General features: G+C 40.5%; 1 protein-coding gene across 1 annotated transcript in view; it reads left to right on the plus strand.

Moving 5' to 3' along the window:
* Positions 1–12,002, plus strand: part of OXCT1 (3-oxoacid CoA-transferase 1) — a 242,960-nt gene that overhangs the window by 24,635 nt on the left and 206,323 nt on the right. The window contains exon 4 of the mRNA XM_007950532.2: positions 10,239–10,374. Coding sequence (XP_007948723.2) covers positions 10,239–10,374 — 136 coding nt within the window. The remainder of the gene's footprint in view (positions 1–10,238; positions 10,375–12,002) is intronic.

Consider the following 12,002-nt stretch of genomic DNA (forward strand, 5'->3'; position numbering starts at 1 on the left):
TTCTTGATGTCATCCCATAATCCCTCTGATTTTTGGTCATTGTTGTTCAGTGCATCAAATTTACTCTTTAGATGGTTTCTCAATTCAGGAGGGAGATATTCAAGGTAATATTTTGGCTCTTGTGGACTTGTTTTAATTGTCTTCAACTTCAAGTTGAACTTGCATATGAGCAGGTGATGGTCTGTTCTACAATCAGCTCCTGGCCTTGTGTTGGCTGAAGATACTCCATCTCCTCTTTCCTCATATGTAGTCATTCTGATTCCTGTGTACTCCACCTGGCAAAGTGCACATTTATAGCCACCATTTGTGTTGTTGAAAAAAAATATTTGCAATGAAGAATAATTGTTCTTGCAAAATTTTTCAATGCAACCTCCAGTGTTATTTCTATCACCAGGGCCACATTTTCCAACTACCAGTGATTCTTCTTTGTTTCCAACTTTTACATCCCAGTCACCAGTGATAATTAACACATCTTGATTGCACATTTGGTCAATTTTAGTCTGCAGAAGTTGATAAAAATCTTCAATTTCCTCATCTTTGGCTTTGCTGGTTGGTGCGTAAACTTGAATAATAGTAGTGTTAACTGGTCTTCCTTGTAGGCATATGGATATTATTCTATTACTGACACGATTGTACTTTGGGACTGATCTTGAAACATCCTTTGTGTTGATGAATGCCACACCATTCCTCTTCAATTTGTCATTTGCAGCATAGTAGATCATATGGTTGTCTGATTCAAAATGGCCAAAACCAGTCAATGTCAGCTTACTAATGCCTAAGATATCAATCTTTATGCGTTCCATTTCATTTTTGACAACTTCCAATTTTCCTAGATTCATGCTTCATGCATTCCATCTTCCAATTATTAATGGATGTTTGAAGCTGTTTCTCTTCAGTTTGAGTCTTGCCACGTCAGTAAACGGAGGTCCTAAAAACTTTACTTTGTCCATATAGTTAAGATGGTTCTGCTTTGATGAGGCAGCTCTTTCCCAGTCATATTTTGAGTGCTTTCTGACCTTAGGGGCTCATCTTTGACACTGTATTGGACAGTATTTCAGGGTTATTCATAAAGTTGTCAGTAAAGTACCAGACAGTGTTTCTCTGTTATTCATAAGGTTTTCCCTGGCCAAATCTTTGAGAGTGGATGGCCTCTTCCTTCTTCCTAGTCAGTCTCAGTCTGTAAGCTGCATTGAAATCTGTGCACCATGTGCAACCCTACTGGCATTTGAAACACCAGTGGCACAGCCTCCAGCAGCAGTGCACAAGCCACCACAGTATGACAAATGACAGAAAAGTTTGTCTCCTTTAGCTGTTGGAAGCCTCTCTGTCCTTCCCTTACTTGGGTCTTGCCACCATTGGCCTCAGCTTTCCCACCTTCCTGCCTTGGGTTGGGACCATCTCCCTCCCCTTTCCTGGATCTTGCTGCATCGGCCTTAGCTTTTCCTGCCTTCCTGCCTTGAGTGGTGGCTGTCTTGCTCAACCTTACCTGGATCCTGCCACCATTGACCCTGATTTTACCCTGGCTTTTCCTGCCTTCCTACCTTGAGCGGTTGCTCGCTCTCTCTCACCTGACCTGGATCCTGCCACCATTGACCCTGACTTTCCTCTGGCTTTTCCTGCCTTCCTCCCTTGAGTGGTGGCTTGCTCTCTCTCACCTGACATGGATCCTGCCACCATTGGCCCTGACTTTCCCCTGGCTTTTCCTCTCTATGAGTCATAGTCAAATTGATGCCAAGTATTTGTTCATTGCCATAGGCTACCACTACCTTGATATAGGGTATTAGCTGTTACCTTTGATAAGATAAGCCTTCCTTTAGAATCATTTAGCTTAATTAATACTTTTATGTAGGTTTATAAGGGACGTAGAAAAAATTGAGACAATGTCTTTCATTGACTTTTGGAGGACTTTGACATGTGAGTTAAGCCTGTATTAACCAAAAATTTCTCATCACACTAAATATCAAACAATTAAATCATGGAGTCATGGAATGGAATGCTTATTTTCTCATGTCAGGATTTTAGACTACATTTCTTGAAGAGTGAAGATTTAGACAACTCCAAGGACAGCCACACTTACACGTGGGAGGCTAATAATTACTGTATGTCTTGATTCTCTAGCGCTGCTGTAACAGAAATACCACAAGTGGGTGGTTTTAACAAGCAGGGATTTATTCTTTTACAGTTTAAGAGGCTAGAAGTCTGAGTTCAAAGTGTCAACTCCAGGGACAGGGTGAAGGTCCCTCAGCCTTGGGCTTCAGCTCTGTCTCCTGTTCCAGGCCCACTAGAGCTGGAGGCTTTTTCTGACTCATGCAGCTGCTGGCTGCTGAGGCTGACGAACCCAAGACCAACAGGTAAAATGACATAATCTCAATCAGCAGGCAACACAGCAGGCCAAGACTTGGCCAAATGCAGGGTCCACATGTACCAAAAGTTAGAGACTTTTCTCAGAGCTTCTCCTTATATATTGGAAGCAAGCAACACCCTGAAGGCAACTACTTAGCTGCTCACAGCAGATTCCACTGTGGGGTTGATTACACCACATCCAATCTCATCATGGGCCATAAACATCATCCAGCTGCCAAGCTACTCAAGTCACAGCCCAGCCAAGTTGACACTCAATCTTAACTCGACCCCACTATTTGATTATATGTATCAGTGCTTGTGATTACAATACTACTACTTGCACATAGTACTATATTAAGCAGATAAAAGAATTCTATAATGACACCCTGAGTACTTCCTCACCCTAAATCAGTATTTCTGATTCTGCACCAGTGATTTTGAATCTGGCAATAAAGGCAAGATACCCTCTCTGCTGTACTTTCTCTTCTCTTTGTTGAGGCAGCTACTGCTTTGAAGGGTCCCAAAGGGCTCTAAAAGGCTCAGTGGTGAGACTGGGGCCAAGTTGGTTGATACAGTTTCCCAAGATTCGGCTATTTTAGCTGGTAAGGGCTAAATACTTCCTGGAATGTGCCTTGAACCTCTGTGCTCAGCTCATGGAAGATTTCATTTGAAAATTAACCTATGTGCAAATACAGCATTTTATTTTCTTTTGATATACTTGATATTAGAGTAAATATAAATTGTATAACTGAGATTTAAGTATGCCTAAAATGAGCAAATAAGAGAAATATGGTTTGGTAAGTGCTTGCCACTTTATTATTAGAGTTCTTGTTTTGTGTGTGTGTGATAAGAACTATCAATTAACAAGGCTTGACAAAGTGGAACTTCAGAAAATGAAATTTCAGATTCAGAAAATGAGAGTATTTGCAGAGTATTGATCTCTTTCATGCAATGCACTTTTGTTTTACACTAATTTATCTGCTTAATGAATTCTTGGCTCTAGATATCTTTTAACAACTAAAATGTTTCAAGATTGAATTTTTTGTCTTGTAGCAAAAAGATCAAATCTCTCTTAGTTATTCTAGAAAAGTCTCGACCTCTAAAGGCAAGCAAGATAATCTATTTGAAAGTTCATCAGAATTATCTTCAATACCAAAGAGCAGTGAAATTTTTTTATACATACTTCTTTTTTTATATGTACTTTAGAAGAAAAACTTTAAGCCTCGAGTTGTAATACTGAACTTGCAATATATTGAATGATGCAGGAAACATCAAAAAGTAGATGGAAAGAATACACAGAGTCACTGTACCAAAAAGAATTGGTCTATGTTTATCCATTTTAAGAGGTGACATATGATCAAGAACCAATGGTATTGAAGGAAGAAGTCAAAGCTGTGCTGAAGGAAGTGGCAAAAACAAGGCTCCAGGAATTGACGGAGTACCCATTGAGATGTTTCAAGTGGATGCTGTGCTGGAAGCACTCACTTTGTTATGCCAAGAAATTTGGAAGACAGTTAGTTACCTGGCCAACTGACTGGAAGAGATCCATATTTGTACCCATTCCAAAGAAAGGTGATCCCACGCACTGTGGAAATTATCAAATAATATCACTGATATCGCACATAAGTAAAATCTTACTGAAGATAATTCAAAAATGGTTGCAGCAGTATATTGACAGAGAACTTCCAGAAATGCAAGCTAGATTCAGAAGACATGGAATAAGAGGTATCATTGCTGATGTCAGATGGATCTTGGCTGAAAGCAAAAAATACCAGAAAGATGTTTATTTGTGTTTTATTCACTATGCAAAAGCATTTGATTGGGTGGATCGTAACAAATTATGGATGACATTAAGAATGGGAATTCCTGAACACTTAATTGTACTCATGATGAACCTGTACACAGACCAGGAGGCTATTGTTCGAACAGAACAAGGGGCCACTGCATGGTTTAAAATCAAGAAGAGAGTGTGTCAGGGTTATATCATTTCACTGTAGTTATTCAGTCTGTACGTTGAGCACGTAATCTGAGAAGCTGGACTATATGAAGAAGAATGTGGCATCAGGAATGGAGGAAGAATCATTAACAATCTGCAATATGCTGACAACAAAACTTTCCTTGCAGAAAGTGAGGATGACTTGAAGCACTTACTGATGAAAATTGAAGACTACAGTCTGCAGTATAGATTACATCTCAATATGAAGAAAACAAAAATCCTCACAACTGGACCAATACGCAGCATCATGGTAAAGGGAGAACAGATTGAAATTGGCAAAGACTTCATATTATTTGGTTCTACAATTAACATCAATGGAAGCAGCAGTCAAGATACCAGACAACGTATGTTGTTGTTGTTTGCCGTCGAGTTGGCCCCGACTCATAGCAACCCCTCCTTGGGTTTCCGAGGCAGTATCACTACGGAAGTAGGATTGCCCAACTTCCTTCCGAGGAGTGGCTGGTATAGCACTGGGCAAATCTGCTGCAAAAGACCTCTTTCAAGTGCTGAAGAGCAAAGATACCTCCTTGAAGACTAAGGTGCGCCTGACACAAGCCATAGTATTTTCAGTCACCTCATATGCATGTGAGAGCTGAAAAGTGAATAAGGAAGAATGAAGGAGAATTGATGCTTTTGAGTTGTGGTGTTGGTGAAGAATACTGAAAGTACCATGACCTGCTAAAAGAACTAACAGATCTGTCCTGGAAGAAGTGCAGCTGGAATGCTCCTTGGAAGCCAGAATGGCCAGACTTCGTCTCACCTTCTTTGGTCAGAAGGGACCATTCCCTGGAGTAGGATAGCATGCTTGGTAAAGTGGAGGGTCAATGAAAAAGGGGAAGGCCATCAACAAGGTGGATTGACACAGTGTCTCCAACGATGGGGTCACATATAGCAAAGATCATGCGGCTGGCATAGGCCCGGGCAGTATTTTGTTCTTCTGTACATAGGGTTGCTATGATTTGGAGACAACTCGACAGCACCTAACAACAATATTCTCTATTAGAAATTGTATGTTCCTCATTTGCAAAAGATCAGATATGTCTTTTGTCTCTCTTTAAACTGTGAGCTCTTGGAAGTAAGGGACTTGCCTAATATGTTTATATATCATCAGTGTTTTGCCCATAGGATGGAAGGTAATACATTCTTGCTGAATTTGTGAATTGAAAAGTGAGTATGTGGCAAGAAAGACATTCTGATTCGAAGCCATCTAACAGTATTTTCCTTGGCGTGAAGGCTGACTTTGTGCCTGCTTATGTGGAAGCCTGGACTCAGCATCTTATGCTCTTCTTGGTTGCCATGCCAGGTGCTAGTTTAGAAACAAAGCAAAGGCCAATCCTGCAATGATTCCAAGAGCCAATATCAACAGATACAAGGAGATCATCTCCAAACAGCCAAGTTCAAATTGTAATGATTAAAAAGCCAAAAAGAGCAGCTCAAGTAGGTTAGAAAAATTCCCAAGTCAATGAATGACCAACTGTATCTGGTTTATATTATGGACCTGTAGTATTGGAGGGGGTTTGGTAGAAATTTTTAAATATTTAAAACTATGGAAGGGAAATGGGCTTTAATTATAATCACTTTCATGGATTATTTTATTATGACTTTATAAGACATACTCCAAGGGCAATCCCAGTACTTTTCATATTGGATAATTGAGGAGAGTTTAAGGGACTCTTTCTAAGGAATGGTCAGGTTTAGGGAAAGCAACACGAGTAGTGAAGACCCCTGGAGTTAGTACAGAAGAGAATTATTGCCACTAGTCCTAGGCCATCAGAGATGGAGGGAGGGAGCTGTTGTCAGGAGCTGGAAGAGAGCTTCATGGAGAGAGCTGTCCAGTGTCCCACAGCCTGTCAAAGAGGGAGCTATAAACTGTGAGCTCAGTCTGTACTCACCTTCTGGTCTCATAATGGTGCCTCTATTGACGGAATCCAATTAGAAGCCAGAGGGCAAGACATCCCCAAGATTCAGTCTATACAAGACAACTATGCTGCGCCCAGGGAAGGGTAGAGAAGGTTGGAGAATGGATATGGAGTCTCAGACAGAAAATATCCAGCACACTGACTTGATTATTTTCATTTTTATTGGAGAAGAGGGGGAAGTGGAGTTGAGCAATAATTTCATTCTGTAAATATTCAGCATGTATTAATGAATATTTAAGCATGCTGTGTACCATGTATGTTTCTGGGTGCTTGGGGTACAGTAGTGAACAAAACAGGCCAAGATCTCTGTCTGCCTTCAGCTTACATTCTAGTGGGAGAGGCAAACAATAAATGGTATGCCTAACACATAAGTAAAATTTCCAGTATGTTAAAAGGTCATGCTATGGGAAAAAGAAAAAATAGAGCGAGACAGAGGGATTAGGTGCATGAAAGTGGAAGGACAGGTTTAGGGTGAGTAGAGTGGGACTCATGGAGTTGACTTTTGAGCAGAGACTTGGAGGAAGGAGGCTATCTTAGTTCTCTAGGGCTGCTATAACAGAAATACCACAAGTAGGTGACTTTAAGAAACATTCATTTCCTCATGGTTTAGGAGGCTAGAAGTTCTGATCCTAGGGAAAAAATTTCTCTCTGTAAGCTCTGTAGACTCTTGACTTTTCAGCTTCTGTTTCTTGGCTCCTTGGTGATCTTCATGTGACAAGACATCCATCTTCCCCCATCTCTGTTTGCTTCTCTGTGCCAGTCTACTCAGTTTAGATCTCAAGAAAGATTGACTTAAAATACACCCTATATGAATACTGCTACATTAACATCACAAAAAAGCTATTTCCAAATGGGATTATAACCACAGGAATTAGAGTTAGGATTTACAACACATATTTTGGGAACACAGTTCGATCCACAACAGCAGGAGTGAGCCATGCAGTTATATGAGGGAAGTTCTCTAGGTGGAGAAAGGTGAGTGCAAAGGCCCCTAGGCAGAATATATTTGGTGTGTTTGAGAGATAGTAAGGAGGCTCAGAGAGTTGGAGAAGTGAGCAAAGGGCAGAGTGGGAGGAGTTAGACCAGACACATGAAAGGCCATCATCACGTGGGCCTTGCTGGCCACTTTATAGAGATCCTTACTTTCACTCTGAATGAATGGGGCACTACTGCAGGATTTCGAGCAGAGGGGTGACATGATCTGACTTACATTTTGTAAGGCTCACTTTGACTCTCATGCTGTGAGTACATAGTAGGGGCAGAGGCAGAAGCAGGGAAGGTTAAGCAGTGACCAGGCAAGAGAGATGGTACAAGTCACAGAGGAGGGAGTGAGCAGTGGACTGATAGATTTTATATGAGAAAGAAGTTAAAGATCACTGCATTGTGTTTTGTACTGAGCATCCAGTTTGACCGCACATAACAACAGCACCAACAACATCTGTGTGGACAGGGTTGCTTTCAGCTGAGGTGGGAAAGCCTGCAGGTGGAGCTGAGTTTTCAAGAACAGAATGATTAACCTCAAGAACTGGGGACATAGCTGGGTATTAGTTTGTTATTAGGTGCTGTTGAGTTGATTTGGACTTACAGCAACCCCATGTGGCAGAGTAGATAATGTCCTATAGGGTTTTCTAGGCTGTAATCTTTATGTGAAGGAGCCCTGGTGACAGAGTGGATAAGTGCTTGGCTGTTAAACAAAAGATTGCTGGTTCAAACCCACCAGCCACTCAGTGGGAGAAAGATATGGCAGTTTGTTCCCCTAAAGAGTACAGCCTTGGAAACCCTAGGGGAAGTTCTACTCTGAGAAGTTCTGAAGTCACCATGAGTCAGAATCAACTTGATGACTACTGGTGATCTTTATTTGAGCAGATAGCCAGGTTTTTAGGATTAGGTAAAAAAGGAGAAGTCAGAGGCATTTTGTTTATGAGATGGGTTAGGGAAGAGGTAAGAGTCCTAGAAAGATAGAATCTTTAGTGATTTGGAGACCTCTGGTGGACAAGTGAATTTTCAACCTGCATGTAATTCTCCCCATTACTCTAACATATACTCTTGAAAGTGCTTACATTATTTAGGCTTTAATTTTCTTTTGAAACAAGTGAGAATAAATCATGCAGCTGTTTCTTTGATAACCATGATGAGTGGGAAATATTACCATATTCAGGATTCATAGCCTAGGACTATAAAATAATGTTGGGAAAAGGTTGATGATCTGTTCCCTAAGCTCCTGTGAGGTATAGAGTGTGTCTCTCCTGACTGGTGGAAGTGAGAGGCTTGGAAACAATACATTCTGAGAACTAGGAAAGGTTACTTGAACTGGATTGGCCACCTGTGAGTATCAGGAGTATTAGAATGAGGAATGGCATGAAGGCAGGTGAAAAACCTGATGTTAGGAGAAATGGTGATGGTTTGTTACACGTGGTGTCATGCCTGACACCATGTTCAGGGTCTGTGTCCCCAGGAGGCTGTGTCCCCAGGAGGCTAGGCTGATGTCAGCGACTTTGTAGAGCAGTTTCTGTCATGCTGATGGCATTTCCACATGGAATGATGGGCATGCGTGAAGGGGGCTGTGCCTTGGGCAGGGGACATAAACAGGGAGGGTGGTGCTGGGCAAGGCTCACTATATGTATTTTTAAAAGGTTTTTTTTTTGTGGTATATATATATATAACAAATAGTTTGCCTTTTCGGCATTCTTCACATGTGTTATTCTGTGACACTCATTACATTTATCATGTTGTTCAGCCATGATCATTATCTAAGTTTCCCCATCACTTTTAATGAAAGCTCAGAGTCCCATAAGCAGTAAGTTCCCCTTTTCATAGTTCTTTTAAAATTATTTTATACCTTAAGTTCAAAGTATTCTTTGTTATGTCAGAAATGCTGTTACTCTTGTCCAAGTACTTTTGAAACTTTCGGGTGGAAGAGAAGGATAAGGTGACTGAAAATGAAATATTATACATTCAGTTGTTAATCGATTTTTGTCACATGGACTTTGCTTGAAATTCTAGGTGTGTTTGCTTTGAAGAAAAAAAATAGAATAAAGAAGGAAGGGACTGCACCTAATTTTAAAAAAACATACATACCATTTCTAAGAATAAACTGAACTAACCTTAAAATAACCATATTATAAACCATATTATATTTAACTAATACAGGATTACTCTTGCTACCTATAATTTTTTTCACTGATTTGTGATTAATTTGCTGATTTTTTTGCTAAAGATGTTTAAATGTGTAAATCAAAATATCTATTATGCAAGGAAAATATTCAGAGCATTATTATTTGGTTTCATATTTCACAAGTATGGTGATGATCTCTCTTTTAATAAGAACTCTGAGAGTGGATCTCTCTCCTGCCCTTTTTCCGTAGAATGGAAAGAGCTCTGTCCGAGTCTTCCTTGGGAGTCAGTGCATGTTAGCACATTGCATTGAAGTGTGCATTAAGTAAAACGTAGGGCAGGAACCAGCCTGTCCCTGAGTTCATCTTCTAACCCAGGGTCACTTTGGAGCAGTGGAAAGAAGCAAGAGTTTAGGGTAGGATTGTAGGGCTGAAATGATTTTGGATACTGGCTGTGTCACTTACTGCATAAGAACTTTTATTTTTGAATTTTGATTTTCTTGATTGTAAAATAAGACAATAGCCACTTTACAAGGTTCTTTGGGTAAGAGGCAGGACTAAGAATATGTAGGTTAAATGTTTAGCAGAAAAGTTTTCTTTTCGTCTCCAAAAAAACCAAACTCATTGCTGCTGAGTCAGTTCCAACTTAGAGTGACCCCTCCTTGGGTTTCTGAGGTGGTATCTCTATGGAAGTAGATTGCCCAGTCTTCCTTCCAAGAAGTGGCTGGTGGGTTTGAACTGCCAGCCTTCTGGTTAACAGTCAAATGCCTTAGGCACTAAAATTTCATCTCTTTTTGTATATAAGTGATAACAGTGTCTAGTCAGGAGTGGTCCCTTGATTGTAAGGTACTTTCATTTTCCTTCTAGGGTCGACGACTTTGGCTTGGGCCTTTTACTTCAATCCAAGCAGATAAAACGCATGATTTCTTCTTACGTGGGAGAAAACGCAGAATTTGAACGGCAGTACTTAGCTGGTGAATTAGAAGTAGAGCTGACACCTCAGGTGAGATGATTTCCTGATGCTAGAAAAGCTACTTTTTATTTATTTTCTACAATACTAACTTACTTAAAAATTTATTTTATTCTCTAGAAGCTTCTTTGTTCAAGGTATATTAGGTGAAGGGGATACAACTTTGCCAAACCCAGGAATTTTGTTTATAGGTCATATCTTTTGATTTGCTAAAGGATTAATATTTTCTGCCACTGTACATGGAAAAAGTGGATATTTCTAGTCCAAATATCTAGGCTACAGAAGAAATTTTAAAGTTTGGTATTAAAACGTATATGGTGCTGGTTAACATGCAAAAGGAGCTGCTGAAATAGTTCACAATTGCCCCAAAAGTCAGTGTCTGCAAATCACGGTATGTTCGAAAGAGAGATACGCTTTGAGGGATCTAGTCTCCTCTCTCCTCTCGCACTTCAGGAGAGTAAAGCCCATGGCAGGTACCATCGCAACATCACAGACAAGTGCTGGTATCAGAGCCAGGTCCCCAGGGAACTGATCTTATTACAGAGCAAGCAGTGAATACCATGAGGCCATCATCTCCTAACTGACTGAAGAGTTTGTTATACAAAGACAAACTCTTTGAAGCCTTTTGAGTAAAATAAGTCTATAGGTTGCATTTGTTGGTTGCACATTTTGACATGGTCTGTGTCATCCCTAAAACTGAGCCCTCTGTTCTGTTTTCTTTTGTCAACAGTCAATATTATTTCTACTGACTTCCTTGAGTTGGTAATAACTCAGTGTGGCAGTTTCCCTCCTCCCCCCACATTTGGTAGTTAAATCACAGTGTATGCTAATCTGAAGGAACCCTTGTAGTGCATGATTTAAGTGATTGACTAGTAACCTAAAGGTTGGTGATTGAAACCCAACCAGTAGCTTCATGGGAGAAAGACCTGGCAATCTGCTTATGTACAGATTACAGACAAGGAAATTCTGTGGAACAGTTGTGCTGTGTCACATGAGGTTAGCTTGAGTTGGAATTGACTTGAAGGCACCCAACAACAACAACAAATGCTAGTCTAGAGTGTGCATGAGAGGACAGTTCTTTCTGAGGCCTCACAATGATACCTCCCAGTTACACTTGGACATTACGCAGCATTGTTTCCCGTGCTTATCAGGGTAATTGTACTGTGCTTGGTATATATCCAATTTTCATTTAAAGTATTTTTGGGAAAAAGAAAAAGGTATGCCTTCCCTCTTCACATCATTGGTCCAGATGCCTCATCCTTAGTGTTGTGGAGCTACTGAATGTTAACTTTTCAGTTACCCTTTGTATCTTTTGAATTACCTCTTACTTGTCAGAAGGCATGGGAAAACTTCTTAATATTTCTTTTATGTTCTCTCTTTAAGCTGAAAGAATCCAGTGTCTTCCTGTCCAGCTTGGTAGCTAGTAAATAAGCAGTGACTCTGGCAGTCTGTTTTGCAGCCTGAGAGCCAGTGGGTGAGGTGTTGGTGAAATGATAGAGAGCGGTGGTGAGGCCTTGGTGATACCCAAACAGGGCCTCTCTATAGAACTATTCTACTTTCATGTGCTTGTCAAATTGGACAGAGTAGGAGTGAAGTATTCAGGGAAAAACCCACTGCCATCAAGTCGGTTCCAACTCACAGTGACCCTGTAGGACAGAGTA

The sequence above is a fragment of the Orycteropus afer genome, unplaced genomic scaffold (assembly GCF_000298275.1).
Source record: "Orycteropus afer afer isolate SDZICR_OR568_19922 unplaced genomic scaffold, OryAfe1.0 scaffold00275, whole genome shotgun sequence".
NCBI classification, from domain to species: domain Eukaryota; kingdom Metazoa; phylum Chordata; class Mammalia; order Tubulidentata; family Orycteropodidae; genus Orycteropus; species Orycteropus afer.